Source organism: Mirounga angustirostris, unplaced genomic scaffold (assembly GCF_029215605.1).
Source record: "Mirounga angustirostris isolate CCGP_5_RB_7025 unplaced genomic scaffold, mMirAng1.0.hap1 SCAF_7, whole genome shotgun sequence".
Taxonomy (NCBI): Eukaryota; Metazoa; Chordata; class Mammalia; order Carnivora; family Phocidae; genus Mirounga; species Mirounga angustirostris.
In genome coordinates this window covers 118,874,058-118,896,322 of record NW_026991715.1, presented here as the reverse complement: position 1 = coordinate 118,896,322, position 22,265 = coordinate 118,874,058, and the positions used below count along the sequence as shown (strand labels likewise).

General features: G+C 36.6%; 1 protein-coding gene across 2 annotated transcripts in view; it reads right to left on the bottom strand.

Moving 5' to 3' along the window:
• Positions 1-22,265, bottom strand: part of HCN1 (hyperpolarization activated cyclic nucleotide gated potassium channel 1) — a 402,641-nt gene that overhangs the window by 59,504 nt on the left and 320,872 nt on the right. For both annotated transcript variants that reach the window (XR_010413284.1, XM_045903607.3), the window contains exon 5: positions 9,334-9,480. Coding sequence is in view for 1 of the 2 variants with exons in the window: in XM_045903607.3 (XP_045759563.1) it covers positions 9,334-9,480 (147 nt within the window). In the remaining variant the exon portion in view is untranslated. The remainder of the gene's footprint in view (positions 1-9,333; positions 9,481-22,265) is intronic.

Sequence of the window (22,265 nt, the reverse complement as noted above, 5' to 3'; positions counted from 1 at the left end):
AAAAAAAAAGATTAATTTTTAAAAATTTCATATAACAATTTTATAGTATCAACTATTACTAAGTGTGCAGTTCGCAAATATGTTCACAATGCTGTGTGACCACCACCACATCTAACTCTTCCATCATTCCCAATAAAAACTCTGGAAACCATTAAACAATAATCCCCCCTTCTCCCTCCCCTCAATCCCTGGTGACTTCTATTTTACTTTCTGTTGCTATGAATTTGTCTATTCCAGGGACCTCATATAGGTGGAATTATATAGTATTGCCTAGGACTAATTTTTGAAGCCCTAGAAAGAAACAATGCCACTAGAGAAACCTTGTAGGGGAGGAAGGAGGGAAGTAATGAACAATGTTAGGAAAAATCAAGAAAAAGGTCCAATGGTCTGGCTCTCTCTCATTATAATAATGCATATTATCTTCCCCACTCCCCTTTCCTGATATCCCTTCCACATCCTCACCAGCACTTATTATAGCTTGACTTTTTAATAATAGCCATTCTAACAGATGTGAAGTGATATCTCATTGTGGCTTTAATTTACATTTCCCTGATGACTGATGATGCTGCACATCCTTCCACATACCTGTTGGGCATTTGAGTGAAAAAAAAAATGTCTATTCACAGTCTTTGCCTACTTTTTAATTGGACTACTTATTTTCTTGCTCTTGAGTCATTTGAGTCCCTTGTATATTTTGGATATTAACATCTTATCACATGGGTGGTCTGCACAGACTTCCTCCCATTCTATAGGTTGTCTTTCATTTTGTTGGCTGTGTCTCTTGCTGTGCAGAAGCTTTTTGGTTTCATGTAGTCCCACTTATTTATGTTTGCTTTCGTCACTCATGTTTTAGGTGTCACATCCAAAAAAATCACTGCCAAGATCAACATCAAGAAGCTTTTTCTCTGTGTTTTCTTCTGGGAGTTTTATGATTTCAAGCTGTGCATGTAAGTCTCCAAATCCATTTAGAATTTCAGTATGTACTGTCAGCTTTGCTCTGGCAATTAACTATATGTGAACTTTTTACATTTCTTGTATTTTTAGTAACGTACTTTAACTTTTTTTCATAGTTTATTTTTTTTTGCACGTATTTCTATCTTGTCTCTTACAAGCATATGGTAGGCACTTTGAGACTAAAACCATATTTTATAATTTACCTTCCCATCATGCTTGGATCAATGTTTTGCACACATTAAGAAATCGATAAATGTTTTTTGTCTATTTGTTTTCTAGAAACCAGGGGTGCAAGGGAAAATACACCAAAAGAGAGAAAAAGACTCAATTTCTGTTTGGCAATGTGACCATGACCAGGCCACTTAGTCTTTCTAGCCTTTTGTTACTGTGCCTGTTACATGAATATCTGATAATGTATAAGATCCCTGTATAAATTTACAATTCTATGATTCTAGCCTGTTTTAGTTAATCTTAACTAAATACATTTTAGAGGGTATTTTAAAAATCAACAAGTATGTACTTCAAAAAAAAAATGATTCAAAACTGCACAAGTAAATATGTATGCAAATTATGTTTTCTTCCCTAACAGTCTATTCAACAAATTAAAGGTCAGAAGGACAGTATTATACTCTCAGCCTGATTCATGTTCTGTGAAAATGAAATATACTGACGTCCTATATTATACTGGGACACATGATCTGTACCTATTTTCAGCCCATGGCTCTTCACACTCCATTGTTTAAAAATAGATCAGTTCTGAACTTTGGAGACAGGCTCAGAAGGGTATTAACCTCTTTCTCGACAGTTAAGTTTGCCATTTTGCTCTAATCGAATAAGTATAAATCTGATCATGTTAAAAATAGACCTTCTTACTTGGTACACGTTCCAACAGGCTCTCATAAACAGAGGGGTATAGTTCACAGAATTTTTCTAATTAATTTTTTAGTTTTAAATACACTGCCTACTTTTGCTAAAGCATTCATCAGTATCATGATCCTAACATTTTAATGCCAAATTTTGATGCTAAGACATTGTCTCCAGAAAGCTGCCTGTTAAAATGAAGGAAGAACTGATCAGCAGATTGTTTGAATACATTCCAGAAGAAATGAGACATATGATAAGTTTGGACTCGTTGTCTCTCCTGTGTTTGGCCTAACACCCTCTGAATGACCCACTCGTGGCACTTACATACAGTTATAATTGATTATTTAAATTTTTGTCTCTAAGCTACAAGAGCCATGAGAGCTGGGACTGTATCTTATTCTTCATTGAATCAGAGTAATAACAAAAGTTAAATTTTACTGAGCACTTACTGTGTGCCAGATGCATTTCTAATTTTTTATACTTTTTGCTCATTTAATCTTTATAACATCTCTACGAGGTAGTTATTGATCATCATCCACATTCAAAAATGAGGAAAGTGGAATACATACAAGTTACTAAATGGCCCAAGGTCATACATACAGTAAGTTGTGGAGCTGGATTTAAATGGGGCTGGTGGAACCAGGGCCATGCACTTACCCATGATCCTGCATAGCCCCTCCAAAGTAGCTTCTCATTCATTGTTTGTTGCACAACTGAAGGCATACATATGACTATTAATGGCACTGAGAGTGTCATAAAAGGGATTTAAACCGAATAGTTTAAAACAATAAAACTGGATCCTTCTGAGCAGCTGTGGGAGAACAGGAGCTTATTTTAAGTGAATGGAAGGAGAAGAAAGAAAATCTTTCTCTAGGCAGAGCCAGGTCAAATAACAACTGGAGGGCAGGGAGGTTTCCAGAGATTCAGCTGGGCTTTGCAGACTAGATACAGCCACAGAGGAACTAGAGATTGAAGATTATAGAAAATGAATACATACATCATAAAATAACAGCTTTAATTCACAATGCCAAGTTTCTGAGCATCATCTTAAGGATTTTCTCAGAATATTACAGGTGTTCTGGTCCAAGTATTTTAGTTCACAGTGAAATGAAGATAATTTTTTAAGATGACTTTACAATCACTTCTCAGAATGTTGGCAATTTTAGTGGAGCCAGTGTTTAGGTCATATGGCCTAACCTGAGGACAGACACGCAACTTCATCTGCCGCTCTGAATCTTCTCCATCCTGAGGTGGCTCACTACTTCAGTTTGGACAGGGAGACCAGCAACATTTCTTCCATGAGCCACCGACAATACTCTGGGAAGACTTAGTATAGAATATAAAAATAAGTATTTTTTGTCTATTCCATTGATGTTACTGGGTTATAGACATTGGACAGAGTATCTATTTACCTTCTATAATGGTACTCTATTGAAATATCCCCTTCTCTGGGGTACCTGGGTGGTCCAGTCGGTTAAGTGTCTGCCTTCCGCTCAGGTCATGATCCCAGGGTCCTGGGATCGAGCCCCATGTAGGGTTCCCTGCTCATGGGGAGCCTGCTTCTCCCTCTCCTCCCCACTCATGCTTTATCTCATGATCTTTCTCTCTCTCTCTCTCAAGTAAATAAATAAAATCTTAAAAAAAATCCCCTTCTCTCATCCTGACTGTACTAAATCACTAATGCAAATATCTAAAGAAAGTTAAAAAGAAAATAAAAACCAACCACAAGTAAAATAGAACATGCTGGCTTATAGTATATACATAAAAATCAAAATCACAGAGGAATCTAGAGATGCCAGCATCCTTTTGTTATACATGAGAAACCACATTTTCCATAGTATAATCGAAAGTGATACTAAGAATATTCTGTGGCCAGAGTACTTCATAGTTCTGGGCATCACTTTTTATCCACATGAACACCACTGTTTTGTTGATAAAATACTCTCTTTGAGCTCTAACAATCAATGATTCCTTGAGATGATTTGCAAAGTGTGACATCCAAACCTTCTTTGCATTTGTTTATCCAGTAAGTAATTATTAAATGTGTACTAAGGACTGAAGTTATGGTGGAAATCAAGAAAGACAAAGTCCTTGCCTTCTTGGATCCAAGATAACAGAGTGGTGTGTACACAACAAAAAGGCTTATGTGATGGAGAAGGACTTCAAGAGAACACATTTAATAAACTTCTCAGGAAGGCCTCTTTGAGGAGGTACCATTTTTATGAAACAAGAACAATAAGAATGAACCAGATATTTGTTAAAGGCATTTCAGCAATTTGTCTCCAACATATGAAAAGATAAATCACCTAATTTATGCCACAGAAATGGAAATAGAAGAGTGCACTCAATGAAGTAGTGTTTTTGTAGTATCCACTAACAGAATTAATTTGCATACATGCGGTATGAGATTTTTGTAAGAGCTTTAAAAAATCATTCAAGTGATATTCTTTCTGCCACTTTACATCTTTGAGAGTCTTCATATTTAAAAGTATTCAGACACATTGAAAAAAAAGCTGGGATATAAAATGGATAAAACATAATATGGGTTTAATTGATTATGAATATAGGATAATTTTCACATTCCTTAACATTGCATTTTATATTTTTAAGCAGTAGGTCTTTTGCATATGTTTTTGAGAGTCTGAAGGTTTGACTTACCTTTCACTTCTATACATTCCTGAGTATCTAGACTTGTGTTAGCAGAAATCACTGTTCTTTAGTATGCATTAGCATCTCAAATTAGGCTACATATTTTCATAAAAATAAGCCTTCTGCACAATGAGGTATTTTAAGTTAAAAGTCTTGTTGCAATATAAAATAGTGGTTGACTCAACATTGAACATATGATTAGCAATTATACCCTGCATGTGTATGTGTATACCATGCAAATCTTATATTTTTACCTTCTGTCACAAAATACATAACAAATAATCCAGCTTTCCTCTTCTGAGTATTCTACTTTCACTCATTTGACATATATGATATCAGTCATTCAATGTCTTCTATGTGCCAGGCACTTTCCAGACGCTAGGAGCACAACAGTGACCAAAATATGCCTTTGCCCAAGCTGATGCCTTAACGTCTAAGTTAAAAAGATTTCTTGTGATCTACCACTATGACTTTAATACAGTAAGTACATAATAGTCCAACTTAATAGGGAGCAAGATGTAATTTCTCATTGTTCTTATTGAACTTTTCTTCAGAAAATGTGTCTGGCTTTTTTAGGTTCAAGTTTTAGTTAAATAATGACTCCTGTTATCTCTCTGCTATATGTCTCCTTACTTTCTTATCTTACTCATCTTGTTTCCTTTCTAATAAAGTCTTAACTCAGTATAATATTAAATGTAGGCTTTTGCATGATTCTGATGCCAGATGAGCAAAAGCTGAAAAGCAGGGAACAAATGAAGAACATGATTTTTACCTTTTAAGGTGTTAAGTGTCTGAGCATTTAATGAATCCACTTATAAGATCTCTAATTTTATTACGTAGTCACAACTCTTAGTCTTTTTTTCATTCATAATTCTGTTAAAGGCTGTTCACTCAGTAAATACTTAGTGAGTTCCTACTATAACTGGTCAATAAAGATATAAAGATTAAGGCATCATCTCTAGCCTCAAGAAGCTCATAGTCTTAGAAGAGAGAAACAATAAACTGACAAGTGATAAATACAATGTGAGAGACAGAGTGGTCAGGGAAAATTTATGAGGAAGTTCATGTGTAGCAAGAGTGCTTACTGGGAAGTGGAATATAAGCTTAGTGGAAAGGAGTGAAGATAGAGTAGCATGAGGAAAAGCAATGAGGCAATCAACAGAACTTTTCCCCAGAAAATTACGAACAATTCCCTGTTGATGAAGTATTAATAGAAAAAAGTAAAGATTAAGGCAGAGCATGGAGTGTCTCATATACATTGTCAAGAAAATTGGACTTTTTCCTGTAGGGGATGGGAAATCATGAGCAGGTTCTAGGAAGAAGAGAGGAGAATCGTCAAACTCGTGTTTTCTATCAATCTGTGTGATGGTATGCATTTGAGCTAACTGAGATCAAAGGCAGGGAGAACAGTTGTGAGAGCACTTCAGATGTTGAATTAAAAGATGCTGAGACCCTGAATTATGGTATTTGAAAATATGAGGAAAAACGTTGGTCATAATTTAGTGACTGAATAGTTGTAGGAAAGAAGGAAATTGGACATATGGTCTCATATGGCTGTGGATGGGTGTAGGGGGTAAAAATGAAAAGTGCATTTTTTCCAATGAAGATCAGAGTTAAGTTAATGTGTGGCAAGAGAAAGGGTAGTTAATAAAATACACACGATTAAGAAGATGTTCTTGTTATCCCGATTTTATACTACACTGTGCATTTTCAGCCCAGAGGAATGCTTCTCATTTAAGCATGCAACTTTAGGGCTTTTATACTCATTTTTATCCTGGCTTTCTCTATCCCCTCAATGACATTTTATGCTGGAATCCTAAAATTGCTGTGTTTCTTTTTTTTTTTTTTTTTTAAGATTTTATTTATTTATTTGACAGAGACAGAGAGTGAGCACAAGCAGGGGGAGTGGCAGAGGGAGAGGGAGAAGCAGGCTTCCTAGCAGGGAGCCTGATGCAGGCTCAATCCCAGGGTCCTGGGATCATGACCCGAGCTGAAGGCAGACGCTTAACCAACTGAGCCACCCAGGTGCCCCTTTCCTGTTTCTTTGAAATATATCCTTAGTTTTATAGTGTCTTCCTGTCTTTTGATTTAGTCTTAATATCTGATACTGTCTCTTGGATTATATTTGTCTCCCTGCTATGGCCTCTCCTGTCCTGTCTTTGAACCACTCTGGGCCCTTGAGAACCCAGCCTGGTTCCAGTGTCCTGACCTTCTGCCTTTCAGTGAAGGGGATTTGGATTTTTTTATTTATTATTATAATTATAATTATTATTATTTTAAAAAGGGAGAAAGTAGGGGAGAGAGGGGTAGAGAGAGAGAGACTCTTAAGCAGGCTCCACACTCAGCACAGAGCCCAAAGCAGGGCTCGATCTCACAACCCTCAGGTCACGACCGAAGCCAAAGTCAAGAGTCCTATGCTTAGTGGACTGAGACACCCATGCGCCCTAGGGGATTTAGATTTAAAACAAATTCTGTAATCCAACAAAGAGATAAAGCAAAGCATATTGATAGATTAAAAAAAAAAACATTATTTTTAAAAATACAACAAAAAATGAAGTTTGAATTGTGGTTCCCAAAGCAAAATAAATAAATAAATGATATTCTTATTTGAGGTGTTTGTAAAGAAAATAAGCTAATCAACAGCAGATTTTTAGCTCCTTTATTGACAAACTCTTAACTGATAGTTTAAGGCTCAAAAAAATTACGAATAACTTTTAGGGGATGCAAAAGCTTAGGAATGGTTATAAATGGTAAAGACATTAGTTGCAATGAAAATATTTATTGAGCATTTAATATATGCTACATGTACTAGGAATTTCAAGAAAAATTTAAACTATAAATAAGCCTTTGCTTTTGAGGAACTTTCAAGACAAAAGTGGAGAAAACAAATATGAAACACTAATGATAACAGAGACAGAATAGATAAGGAGCACACATGAGTTGCTGACTCAGTGCATTAGGGGTCAGAGAAAAGAGAAATGAAATCTACCCTGGAAAATAAAAAAAAATAGTTGTAAATAAAGAAATATTCGAACTAGATTTTGCTAACAGATGACAGACATTTCTGAAAAACATATGATGCAAGGTGAGAAATTATAATTGATTTTTGCAAAACAGCAAGTTGCACAGTTTGGCTCTAGGCCACTTTGGAACACGTAGAGCAGCCGGGAGAATAAAGCTGGAAATTTAGCTGAAATCAGAGCACAGAAGGGCTGGAATATGAGCCTAGGGAGGCTAAATTTGATTTAATTTTGTATGTAAAGAGTGAAAGTTTCTGAGCAGAGAAATGAGTAGCTCGTACATATGAAAAGAAAAAAAAAAAAAAAGATTAATCTGGCAATGATGTTTTAAATGGTAGTTAGAGAAAACAGCCCAGAGGCTGGAAGGCAAACTAAGGAGACAGTTCCGATTGTCCACATGAGAAGATTAAGGTCAGAGCAACGGTGGTGGGGAAGGAAACAAGGGCGCAGGTGTGGGATGGACTGCCACAGTGAACTGATGGCATTTGGTGATTGACTGGATGGGCAGAGCAGAAAAAGATTAAAAGAAAAAAGACTATAATTTTACATTCCAAATGATTTGAGAGAATGACTAAAACATTTACTGAGAGACTTCAAAGGAAAAATGGTTTAGTAATGGAAGATAATGACTATTACATAGCTTACTATATATGGAGTCGGGAAAATCATGTAGATTTTAAGAAAACAGTGTTATTGGCAGGGCGCCTGGGTGGCTCAGTCGTTAAGCGTCTGCCTTCGGCTCAGGTCATGATCCCAGGGTCCTGGGATCCAGCACCGCATCGGGCTCCCTGCTCGGCGGGAAGCCTGCTTCTCCCTCTCTCACTCCCCCTGCTTGTGTTCCCTCTCTCACTGTGTCTCTCTCTGTCAAATAAATAAAATCTTAAAAAAAAAAAAAAAAGAAAACAGTGTTATTGGCAAGAACTTAGAGCGCAATATTTACAGAATTAAGGTGCAAGAAGAAATAAATAAAAAAAAAGAACAAATCCAGAAATGCAAAATGAAAAGCCTAAGGCTTAGTAATGGCTCAGTGCTAAGGATGCCCAAAAAAGAGATTCAGGTTGTGTGTTTTGCTAACAGTTTAAAAGGACCACCAAGGGATCAAAGAAAAAGGCTTTTTGATGAGTAACAGATCATCGATAACTTTCAAGGAAACAACTACGGTAAAGAAGTGGAGATCAAACCACACATTGTAATGACTACACAGTAATCATCTGAGAAGGTTGGTAGTAAAAGAAAGAAGGGAAAGAAAAGCAGTGTGAGAAATATGAACAATTACGCCAATATTCTTTTGGTCTAGGAGTGACCAGAACATTCCCGGGGGCAGAGAGAAGCCTTCTAGGGAGGGATGGAAAGAAGCTCCAAGGCAAACAGGTGAGTACTGACGTTGAAGTGTTTTAATGAGGAGATAGGGCAAAATGAATTACTTGCAACAGGTCAGGTTAGTCTGTAATCAGGGTCTAAGGTCTAATAAATAGGTGAAATGAACATGGGAAGAGAGGAGAAATCAAAATGAAGATAAAGAAACGGTTCAGTAAACATGAGAGGATAGAGTGGAAGATAAAGACAATGAGGACACATGAAGGAACTCTTATAACCACGGATATCGAAGATAAAACCGTTCTGACAATCATGAGTATAAGAACAATTTTCCAGTACTTTTTTTTTTCAACAATTAGAAGTCTATATACGGGAGAACCTATGGGAGAATAAAGGTAAAAAAAGATGTGTTAACATTTAGTTCTGATTTTTCTTGAGTAGTATCATAACACGGACTTGGAGATTTGCCATGAAAAGAGAAAATCGACCATGACCATGTACCATGGAGGTTGAGGACTCTAAATCTTACCTCTCTCAGAGGATCGTTGAGTTCACTGAGAATGTTTTCCTCATCAAAGATTTTGCCTTGGTATCTGTGTTCATAGTAGTCGTGTATCTTCTGACGCATATCAGCTGGTAACTTATGGAATGACATGTATTGCTCCACTTGCTTATACTGCAAGGAAAGGAAAAAGGAAATTAGAAAACACTGTTAGGCTGTATGAGAAATCATCATGTTACCTTGTTGTGCTCAATTCAATAATATTTGAATAACAGTAACAAAAAGAAGAAATCCTTTGACGGGAAGGAGCTAATGGACAAGGAAGTAATGTACCTACTCTATGTCATGTAATCTGCAAGGGATTTATTTAGATAAACATTTCCTGTAGAGAACTGAGATGTGGAGGAGCATGAAAGGAGTTCAGAGTGAATTTAAGGTGTCACCCCAGAAAAGCTCAGTGACGAGACAAGAAAAAAATGTGATGTTATTTTTTTGGAATCTTTTTTTAGCTGTGGTCTAGAAGAAGTATCATGTTGTTTTTTTTTTTTTAAAGATTTTATTTATTTATTTGAGACAGAGAGAATGAGAGAGACAGAGAGCACATGAGGGGGGAGGGCTAGAGGGAGGAGCAGACTCCCTGCAGAGCAGGGAGCCCGATGCGGGGACTCGATCCCGGGACTCCAGGATCATGACCTGAGCCGAAGGCAGTCGCTTAACCAACTGAGCCACCCAGGCGCCTCAAGAAGAAGTATCATGTTATGTTTGGCCCCTCATCCAGATATAGAATCTCCTAGGTTTGGGTAGACAAATGGTTTTATCTTAGACCTTTTAGCAAAAGATCAGACCTAATTAAAATTTGAATTTAGTGACAGAGAGCTTGGCAGCTGTTTCCAAGTCATAGATACTCAAGCAACACAGATGGCCTGAAAAGTGTGAGAATATGTCACCCTTCAATTTAGGACTTAAAGAGTATCAGGGTGAGACTAGATCCACATAATGTTATAGCCAAAAGTTAACTTAGATGTTTAAATTCATTTAACCAAGTAGTTCTTAAACTTAATTGTTGATAAAACTTGGGTTGAAGTTGACTTTGGGAATGCAGATTTTTCAGGCTTAACTCCAGAGATTGATTCCCTTGATGTATCTGTTTTTGTGAATTTACACATACACTCATACACACACACACATACGCAATTTGAAAATAAATCCCTGGTATTCAAAAAGGAACATAGATATTAGCTGGGAACTTATTAGAAGAGAATTTCAGGTTTTACTCCAGACCCATGAAATCAGAGTCTACATCTTAAAAAAAGATTCTCAGATGACCTATACACATTTAAGTTTGAGAAACATTCCCTTGATGTTGCAAATGCAGGTAGTCATGAGACCATACTTTGAAACAATTAATTAGAGCCTCCCAAATGAGTTTCATTACATAGATGATAAAATTGAATACAAATAAAAAAGTAGGTAATAAAACTGGATAAACATACTGGAATAAGATTCTTCCCTTAAAAAAACACATTTGCTGTGTTTTGGAGAACACATGGATATTTTTTTTTTCCTCACATCTTTTCCTGATCACTTAGAGGTCTCCCAACTCCTTGTCCACAATTAGTGTATTTGTAATTGGTACTTGATAACACATACATCTAATCAGAAACAGCAACCTATTATATTTCTTCAACTTTTTGGACATACTTTCCTTTCACATAACATTCCTATTTTTAAGACATTCCCTTTTGGAGATTAGTATTCTTAAAGGAAATACAACTTTGTCATGAGACTTCTTTATTTGGTCACCAGACTGTCCCCCAAGTATTTAAAGCTTGCAGGCCTATATATATCTCTCTCTGAAGCAACTTGATTATGATTTAAGCATTTTATATTTAGACACCAATGCTTCCACTGTCACTTGTGTAAGTGGTTTCTAGCATGTACTTGAGAAGGATTGGTTAATTTTTCCTGAAGAGCTCAGAATCTGTATGCCTACCTAATCTTGGTAACCCACTTCTAGAGACCTGGAATTCAGTCTGCTTGACCCTCATGCAGCTGGTCCATAAGAAAGAAGTTTCAGTGACCTCTATAAGACTGCTGTGTAGGATAAAGTTGATTTGCAGCTGGACTGAAAAAGCTCTATCTTTATTTCTAGAGACATCAATGCATCTGATTTTTTTCTTTTAGCCAAAAAGAGGGCAGTGGGATATTTGATGTACTGTTTAGGGTCCAAGGCTCCACTGGAAACCCCAAGTTTAACTTTTGCACTAATGCTTTGCAGCTAGTCTATCTGGTTTGATTATTCTGGCTTGACTTTTTTTTTTTTAATTTTTTTTTTAAAGATTTTATTTATTTGCGAGAGAGAGAATGAGAGACAGAGAGCATGAGAGGGAGGAGGGTCAGAAGGAGAAGCAGACTCCCCGCTGAGCAGGGAGCCTGATGTGGGACTCGATCCCGGGACTCCAGGATCATGACCTGAGCCGAAGGCAGTCGCTTAACCAACTGAGCCACCCAGGCACCCCTGGCTTGACTATTTAAAGAGCTACTGAGAGCTTTGTTGCTGAGCTCCCCGCCAAACCAAGGCTCCTTGCACAAATTTTGGTGGATCAAGCCAGAAACTCAGCATGTTCCACATGCCTGAAGATTGAGTCCATGGGGAGCTCATGCTGGGGAAAGGTTCTTGGGCCTTTGATGCCATGTGCATTCTCTTTCTCCAAAGCCCTGTAATCCTTTGCCTTTAAACAAATGCCTCATACGAGTAAAGTCTGGTGAATCTTGTTAAATATTCAAACTTGGGAAAACAACAAAACAGCTTAAGAGCACAGGACTACCACAGTTTTGACACTGCATTGATGAAAGTCCTTTCAGTTCTGGACAAATAAAGGATTCAACTTTCTTCAGGACCAGTAGGGGTCAAGTAATCTCTGTTTACTTTTCTCAAAAAAACTGCTTGCCCAAATACTGCTTGGATTGGTGAGAATCTTTAACCTTAGCCAGGATACTAAGTTCTAGATTTCTCTGTTCTTTGCATGCATTTCAGTGGGCATGGGAGGCGCAGCCTTAGAAGTTAGTAGTATTTCAATTCATTTTTACAAAATTTGTGCCTATGTGCAAGGGCCTACTCATCTAGAGAAACAAATAATCTGCTCAATGTCTATCTTGAATTAGAAAACTAATCCTTGATCAGCTAAATACAAATGTTACACATAAAGTTATTTTATTTTTATGGAAAGTTAGGATTGGTGGAATGTAGTTATTTTTCCTCATATGAATCATTTAATCCCTTTATACTTGAGTTTACTAATCTACAATAAGAGAGTGTTTCACCAAATGATCTTCTTTGTTCTTTCAGACTAAAGTTCTATGAATATTTCTTGTCATTTAATCATACTGAGTTCAATTTGATTTTTGAACCCATATTACATATTTTAAACATTAATCCATTTATAGTAATTATCGATCTACCAAATATTAACTGATTGCTGCATGCCAATGGTTCTCAAACTACAGTTAAGGTGAAGATAAATTACCAGTATCGCAGGGAAGCCTGTTAGAAATGCACATTTGAAGTTTTCACCCCAGACCCACAGAACCAGAAATTCTAGCAGTCTGTGTTTTAAAAGGCCTTCCCTACATTAAAACATCAGAACTACTTCTATTTGCCAAGAACTGTGTTATCTTAGGGCATAAGGAAGCACTTTTGAGTGAGAGTAGGGGACAGAAAGGAAATTCAGTTTTGGTAAGTTAAGTTTAAGATGCCTATGGCCCATCCTAATGCTTATATGTAGGTCAGGCACTTAGAAGAAAAAATATACACATAGTCAATGACTAAGAGATCACTGAGGGATAATGTGTCAAATAAAGAGATTTAAAAAAAAAAGTGGAACCTACATTTTAAAAGCAGTTGGAAATTGATCAAGTTAAGGGAACTGAGATTAGCCAGCCAGATGTGACAGAACCAAAAAACCTCGACTCAGAGCAAAGAAGGATAAAGTTTCAAGGGGCCGGAGGTACTCAAAAGAAGTACATTCTAAGAAAAGAGGTATTGCACCATAATCAGTGAATTTGGAAATTAGGTAATGATCTTTGTAGAACACAACACTTACCGAAAACAGGAGCTACTTCTTTTTGTCTGTTTCCCTATACCTAACAAGACTTGAGAAAAAATGAATGAAAATAGACCTACCTGTGATGTGAAGAATAAAATAATAATTACTCTTTGAAAAACAACCTAGTGGTCGGTGGATAATGGAATAAACTAAGTGTTGGAAGCTAAATTTAAAAAAAAACGATAATATGGAAAAGTTTCTGTTAGTTGTTATACTATATGTGAAAGATGACTTGACACATTTAATAGTCACTGAAGAGACTTTTGAAAAACAAAGATGCAAATACAAGTATTTCTTGAATATATAAAATCAAAAGTTCATCCCATCAGATCTAAAGAGACTATTGGGGCACCTAGGTGGCACAGTTGGTTAAGCATCTGATTCTTCAGCTCAGGTCATGATCTCAGGGTCTCCAGCTCTGCACCCAGTACACTCTGCTTAGGACTCTCTCCCTCTCTCTCTCTCTGTGCCTCCCCGCTCTAAAATAAATAAAAACATCTTTAAAAATATTAGAAAAGACTATAACATCATTATCATTTAAAATTCTAATGTACTTTTATTTTCAAAATTTTCTGTGCAATTAAAATGACACATAAAAATATTGCATGAACATACTAAAAATGAGATCTAATATATATAATGAAGACAACATTCCATTATTAAACTCACTCCTCCCATGTTACCACTTTCAAAAGGTGTTTTGTCTATATTGCTAAGTAATATGCTTCTGTTTCTAATTCTTATGTGGATCAATTATAGGCAACATTTATTGACTTTTTGCCATGGAAAGGTGGTGTAGCCACTAACAGCCCCCCGTATCTTCTCACCTTCTCTCTCATTCTGCAATTGTGTCACTAGTGTTAATTCTTCCCTCGGTCTCTTTTGTAACTTTACATAACATAATTATATCTTTATTTCTTGTTCAGAGAACTCTAGACAAGTTTACCAAATGAAATGTAACAAACTCATTCTTTCATTTCTATTTTTTAACTTTTGTCATCTCTACTTTTATAATATAAAGGTGGATTGTAATTTTGTACCTGAAATTGAACCTACCAAAGTGGTTATACAGTGTTTGCATTACTCTGTTTACCACAATGCCAAGTGCAGCATTTGATGACATTTCTTTTGGTTTTGTGGATTTTTAATGACTTTTATTTTTTGCACAAGAAATTTTTTTCCAGCATCCCTATCCTAGCTGATATCCAGTAGGATTTCCCTTTATAACATCTCTGGTTGGGTTCCCTATTCCCAGAGCCTATGTTTCTCTTTTGTTTATTTATTCATGTTGCTGGAGTCAATCCCCAAGGAAATCACTACGAAATACTAAATGGGATATAGGTTTTTTGAATTTTTTCTTGTCTGAAAATATCTCTTAAACTCTAACTCAATTGTTAAACTAACTACATATAGAATTCTAGGTTTGAACTATTCTAGTTGGATGTTGGACTTTTGCATTTGATCCTCTATACTGGATATGATCCATGTTTCTTATTATGTATTTCATATATTCCTTGTCTGCATTTCTCCCTACCTTTCCCTATATTCTCTACATTTTCCCTACATTCCCTTATGTTTTTCCTACATTCTTGAATAATCCCTGAAATTCTTAGAGACAATTTAATTCCAAATATCTTCTTTTTTAGATCTTTTATTTCCATAATTTTGTGTTCAGTTTAGAAATATACTACTAACATATGACTTAAAAAAACAATTTTAAGGCATACTTTCATTCCTGAAATGTTTAGGATGTCTAGAGGTAAATTTAAGTGTCTACTGTATTTAGCTTCAGTAAAGGCTTTGGTGCCTTTGCTTTAAGTGGTTTCATTGGACTATGTATAAACATCAGGAATGGGGGTAATTCCAAACAGATTGCAATAACTTGAGAGTGAATGGAAGTAAGAAATGGAAATGAAAACAGCAAGTATAACTATGTCTCTGACCTGTTCTGATTAAGAGGGGAGAGCTAGAATCATAGCATGGTAAATGTAAGCAATTCTAATAAATCTAAAATAGAAGCTTTAATGACATTTATATTGTTTTTATATCTATGAATGATACCTTATCTGAAAACTGAATCACCCTATTTTATATCCCCTACAACTTCATCCCCAATTCTCAAGACCACCAAATCATATAAATTCTACTGCCAGAAGTTTCAATAATTTTCCATTTCCCTGTATCACCATTACTATCATTCTAGTCAAAGTAACTTAACCTCTCCTCTAAACTCATTCCCAACTTTCTAACTATATTCTCTGTATCTATTTGTGCATGCCTGACTGCAACTCTTATTCTTTTCCATAATCCAGACAGAAATCTTTTTAAAATGCTAACCTTATTGTCACTCCTTTCCCTTAAGCCTTTTAATGGCTTCCCATTGCTTTCAGGATCAAGGTCTGACTTCCTGGGCCTATTTGGCCTATTCCTGCTCTATCATATACATTTTCCCTTTGCTCACTATGCCCTGGTATATTACATTTCTTTAATATTCTTAAACTTACCGTAGTCTCTGGATGCTCACGCACTTTCTTCTATCTGGAATGCTGTCCCACCACATAATTTCCTGGCCAATTCCTATTCATTCTTTAACTTTCTTCCTCAAATCTCACTACGTCAAGGAAATATTCTCTGACTCCTTGGTCACCTAAAGTCCTCTTGGTATACACTGAGAAAAAATGCTGAGTTTATGCCTTAGCTATTCTAAGAGCACCTGCAGTTACTTGTTAAGTGTCCGTCCTTGCCCGTCTTGTTCACCACCGAACCGCTGAAATGTTTGCACGCAAGTAGTCACTGATTGAAAATCTGGTTTGTTACATACTTTCTGAAAATTCTTTGGGTAAAGGAGACCAAGAATATGATCTCTGACTCTTTTGTGTTATAATAATGGTATCAATGGAGGAGGCCAGATAGGGAGAGTCTCCCACATGGATTGAAATTTTGGATTCGTATTTTATTATTACAAGTTGTTATTGTTTATTATTCAGAGAACATTTATTAAATATGAGATTTTGCTTCTAGCCTATTGAAGTTAACCTGGATGAATCTGTTCTTTAAAGAATTGCAGTTTCTGTCTGAATCTGTGATATCAGGTTTTAAGTTAAACACAGCTATAAGGAGGAGTAAATTACTGATTAGAAAAGAGAAGCTGCCTTCTTATAATTCCAAAAATGTTTATAACAATTAGGAACACAGCAGAAATTAATAAAAACACGTGCAAAGTATATGTATTCTATTTGAAAATAAGAAGAGTTTTCTTCATCACCAAGACAGTCCTGTGTACATCTGAAAAAGTAGATAATTTTCAGTTCTCCAAGCATGATTTTACATACTGAATGCTCCTGGAAGATAGGAATCAGAAGGTATACTTTTCATTTTATTATAAAAGCAAATTCCATAAAAATGAAGAGTATCATGGCTATTCATAATTACTCATTAAATCAAATGTACCTCTCATTTTATGATTCTAACACCAGTCTTCAAATCTATGAAACACTCCATATAAGTAGTCAACTTTTTCTTGAAGTCTTTCTCTTAAGAAGCATTGAATGATTGTATAATGATGTTTTATAGTATCTCAGGACACTTTTTACAATGTAGCACATACCCAGGGCAGATTCTTAGCCTGTGGGATGTCTATGTGTAATTTAAGACTGTAATGATAGGGAGGAGCTAAGATGGTGGAGTAATACAAGGACTTTAGGCTTGCCTTGTCCCTTGAACACAACTAGATAATATCAAATCATTCTGAACACTCAAGAAATTGATTTGAGGACTGAAAACAAATTGCACAACGAGAGGGAGAGAAGAGGCTGCGTCATGGAAGGTAGGAGGTGCGGAGACATGGTTTGGGGGAGAAACGGATCACAGGTATTGTGGAGGGGAAGGAACCCTGGTTACAGAGAAGGGAGAGAGAAAGAGGAGTGCACAAGGAAAACACTTCCCCAAAGCCACTGACTGGGAAAACAAGAAGGGCTAATTTTCGAGAGTTTTTACAACCAGTGGAACTCAAAAACTGGAGTTTTAGAGGTCCCATATATGGCAGGTGTAGAGTCTGGTGGGTGCTGCAGTGCTCCTATGGAGAAGGAGCGCAGATAGTCTGGGAGGGGGACAAACTGTGTGATCTTAGGATCCCCTGGGATGCAATGAGAGAGATGGGTCACCCTTTTTGGAGCGCATCTGAGAGACGTGGCATTGCCTCTCTGGGGACAAAAAAGCTGGTGGGCGCCATTTCCCTTGCCCTCCCCTCAGCATAAATTAACTTCAATAAGCAGCACAGTGCCAACACTGGCAGCCTAAACCACTAACACCAAGTCCCTTTCCCCCTGTCCTCTGCAGGAGCTGTTTTTTGGGGGCAAGTGTGCCTGAGAACCAATGCAGTGAGCCCTGCCCCCAAAAGAGCACAAACCCACGTCAGGCATCACATCCACTGACCATAAAGTTCCACAAATCTTCAGCTGTAGTGGAAATAACATCAGGTGTAGACCAGAGCACTCCTAGTTAAAACTTGCTACACTTTGGCCAAGGTCCAAGCACTCCCCATTGCAGGCAAAGAGAAACTCTACAGAGGACTGCTTGAGGGAAAGAGCAGATGAAACACAGTGGCAGAGTGCATACAGCATACACCAGAGACACTTCTGAAGTGCCAGGCCCTGAACCGTATATGACTGCTATTTTATAAAGCCATTACTCTCAGGAGCAGAAAACATAACAGTTTTTCCTAACACAGAGAAAAAGACAGAGACCTAGACAAAATGCCAAGATGGAGAAATTCATCCCAAAAGAAAAAACATGAAAGGGTCATGACCAGGGATCAAATTGAAACTGATATAAGTAATATGCCTGATCCAAAATTTAAACCAACAATCATAAGGATACAGAGTGGTCTTGAGAAAAGCATAGAAGACACCAAGGGGTTCCTCATCACAGAGATAAAAAATCCTAAAAACTAGACAGGCCAAAATGAAAAATGCAATAACCAGTATTCAAAACCAACAGAATGTAATGATCACAAGGATGGAAGAAGCAGAGGAATGAGTCAGTTATACAGAAGTAAAAATTATGGAAAATAATGAAGCTGAAAAGAAGGAAAGAAAAATATTAGATCATGAATGTAGACATAGAGAACTCAATGACTCCATAGAACATAATAACATTCGTATCATAGGAGTACCAGAAGAAGAAGGAAATGGGGGCAGAAAATTTATTTGAGGAAATTATAGCTGAAAACGTCCATAATCTGGGGAAAGAAACAGACATCCAAATCCAGGAGGCACAGAGAACTCCCAACAAAATCAATAAAAGCAGGTGAACACCAAGACATATCTTAGGTAGGTTTGTAAAATATAGAGATAAAGAAAAAATTCTAAAAGCAGCAAGACAAAAGAAGTCCCTCAATTACAAGGGAAGACAGATAAAGTTAGCAGCAGATCTCTGCACAGAAACTTGGCAGACAGGAAGACAGTGGCATGATATATACAATGTGCTGAATGGGAAAAATATTCAGGCAAGAATACTCTATTCAGCAGGCTATCATTCAGAATAGGAGGAGAGATAAAGCATTTCCCAGACAAACAAAAACTAAAGGGGTTGGTGACCTCCAAGGACTCTTTGAGTAAGAAAGTAAGATCAAAAGTGACAAAGACTAGAAAGGAACAAAGAACATCACCAGAAACAATTACAAAACAAGTAGTAAATGGCACTAAATTCAAATCTATCAATAATTACTCTTGAATGTAAATGGACAAAATGCTCCAATCAAAAGACATAAGGTGTCAGAACGGATAAAAAACAACAGCACCCATCGATATGCTGCCTATAAAAGACTCATTTTAGACCTAAAGACACCAGCAGATAGAAAGTGAGGGTATGGGGGCGCCTGGGTGGCTCAGTCGTTAAGCGTCTGCCTTCGGCTCAGGTCGTGATCCCAGGGTCCTGGGATCGAGCCCCGCATCGGGCTCCCTGCTCGGCGGGAAGCCTGCTTCTCCCTCTCCCACTCCCCCTGCTTGTGTTCCCTCTCTCGCTGTGTCTCTCTCTGTCAAATAAATAAAATCTTTAAAAAAAAAGAAAAGAAAAAAGAAAGTGAGGGTATGGAGAACCACTTCCACTTATTGTGCAAATGGAAGTCAAAAGAAAGCCAGAGTAGCAATACCTTTATAAGACAAACTAGATTTTAAACCAAAGACTGTAACAAGAGATGGAGAAAGGCACTATATCATAATAAAGGGGTCTGTCTGACAAGAAGATCTAACAATTGTAAATATTTATGCCCCCAACTTGGGAACACCCAAATATATAAAACAATTAATAAGAAACATAGAGGAAAACATTGATACAATAATACAATAATAGTAGGGGACTTTAACACCCCACTTACAGCAATGGACAGATCATCTAAGCACAAAATGAACAAGGAAATAATGGCTTTGAATGGCACACTGGACCAGATGGACTTAACAGATATATTCAGAACATTCCATCCTAAAACAGCAGAATACACATTCTTTTCAAGTGCATATGGGACATTCTCCAGAATAGATCACATACTAGGTCACAAATCAGCCCTCAGCAAGTACAAAAAGATTGAGATCATAGCACACATATTTTCTGACCACAACGCTATGAAACTTGAAGTCAAGTACAAGAAAAAATTTGGAAAGACCACAAAAACATGGAATTTAAAGAACATCCTACTAAAGAATGAATGGGTCAACCAGAAAATTAAAGAAGAAATAAAAAAATACATGGAAGCAAATGAAAATGAAAACATGACAATCAAAATCTTTAGGATGCAGCAGAGGCGGTCATAGTGGGCAGTATATAGCAATACAGGCCTTCCTCCAGAAGCAAGAAAAATCTCAAATCTAACAGTACATTAAAAGAATCATTCACCATAATCAAGTAGGATTTATTCCTGAGTTGCAAGGGGGGTTCAATATTCACAAATCAATCAATGTGATACACATTAATAAAAGAAAGTATAAGAATGATATGGATGCAGAAAAAGCATTTGACAAAGTACAGCATCTATTCTTGATAAAAACCCTCAACAAAGTAGGGATAGAGGGACATACCTCAACATCATAAAGGCTATATATGTATATGTAGGAAAGACCCACAGCTAATATCATCCTCAATGGGGAAAAACTGAGAACTTTTCCTCTACTGTCAGGAACATGATAGGAGGTCCACTCCCATCATAGTTACTTAACATAGTACTAGAAGTCCTAGCCTTAGTAATCAGGCAACAAAAAGGAATAAAAGGCATCCAAGTCAGCAAGGAAGTCAAACTTTCACTATTCACAGACAACATGATCGTCTATGTAGAAAGCCCATCAAAAAATTGATATAACTGATACACAAATTCAGCAGCCGCAATACAAAATCAATGTACAGAAATCTGTTTCATTTTTATACACCAATAATGAAGCAGCATAAAGAGAAATCTAGGAATCTATCCCATTTACAGTTGCACCAAATATCATAAGATACCTAGGAATAAACCTAATCAACAAGGTAAAAGATCTTTACTCTTAATATTATAGAGCACTAATGAAAGAAATTGAAGATGACACAAAGAAATGGAAAAGCATTCCATGCTCATGGATTGAAAGAACAAACATTGTTAAAATTTCTCTAGTATCCAAAGCAATCTACACATTTAATGCAATCCCTAACAAAATACCAACAGCATTTTTCACAGAACTAGAGCAAACAATCCTAAAATTTGTATGGAACTGCAAAAGACCCTGAAAACCAATCTTGAAAAGAAAAGCAAAGCTGGAGGCATCGCAAGTCTGGACTTCAAGCTCTATTACAAAGCTGATCAAGACAGTATGGTACTGGCACAAAAACAGACACATAGATCAATGGAACAGACTAGAGAACCCAGAAATGGACCCACAACTATATGGTCAACTAATCTTCAACAAAGCAGGAAAAATATCCAATGGAATAAAGACAGTCTTTTCAACAAATGGTGTTGGGAAAACACAATGACCAATTATCTATCATCAGTCACTTTTTTGGGGGTGGGCAGAGGGAGAGAGAGAGATGGAGGGGCAGAGGGAGAGGGAGAGAGAAAATCTTAAACAGGCTCGGCACCCAGCATGGAGTCTGACGTGGGGCTTGATCTCACCACCCTGAGATCATGACCTGAGCTGAAATCAAGAGTCAGATGTTTAACTGACTGAGGCTCCCAGGTGCCCCAGTCATCACTTTTTTCTTTTTCTAAAAAATATTTAAGCCAATCATCATTGGATTTATAACTAAGCTACCTTTTTTTTTTAGAAGATATTTTTAAAATTGCCATTTATTTACATGGTAACTGAAGCCATGGTTTCTATTTTGATCCTACATTTAAAAATAAACTAATCTATATATATATATACATATATACACATAGCCAGGTTACATGCAAATAAGTTTATCAAGCATTATTTCTAAAATATTTACAGCAGGATTGACTCATTTTCAAGAACTATGCTATAAACACAGCAAAATCTTCAATTCATACATAGTGAGGAGGAAGTTTTTTCTTCTTTTTCACTGAACTAATGGCTTTATTTATATAGACAACTAGTATTCTTTTTTTTAATTGCAGTAGGAAAAAGTTTCCTTTCCCCAAAAATGGATTCATGTTTTTTTAATTCTTTTAAGCAACATAATTATATCAGAATAAGTCATATAATAATAAAAGTATCCTAATATACCTAATTTGATTTCCAATATAGTAAATGGGGGAAAAATTAAGAGCAAATCACACATGAAGAAAAGTAGATGGTTGTACAGTTATCTTTTCTGCAGAAGTTTGAGTGAAATACTTCTACTTTATCTTCATTTTTTTATCTTTTT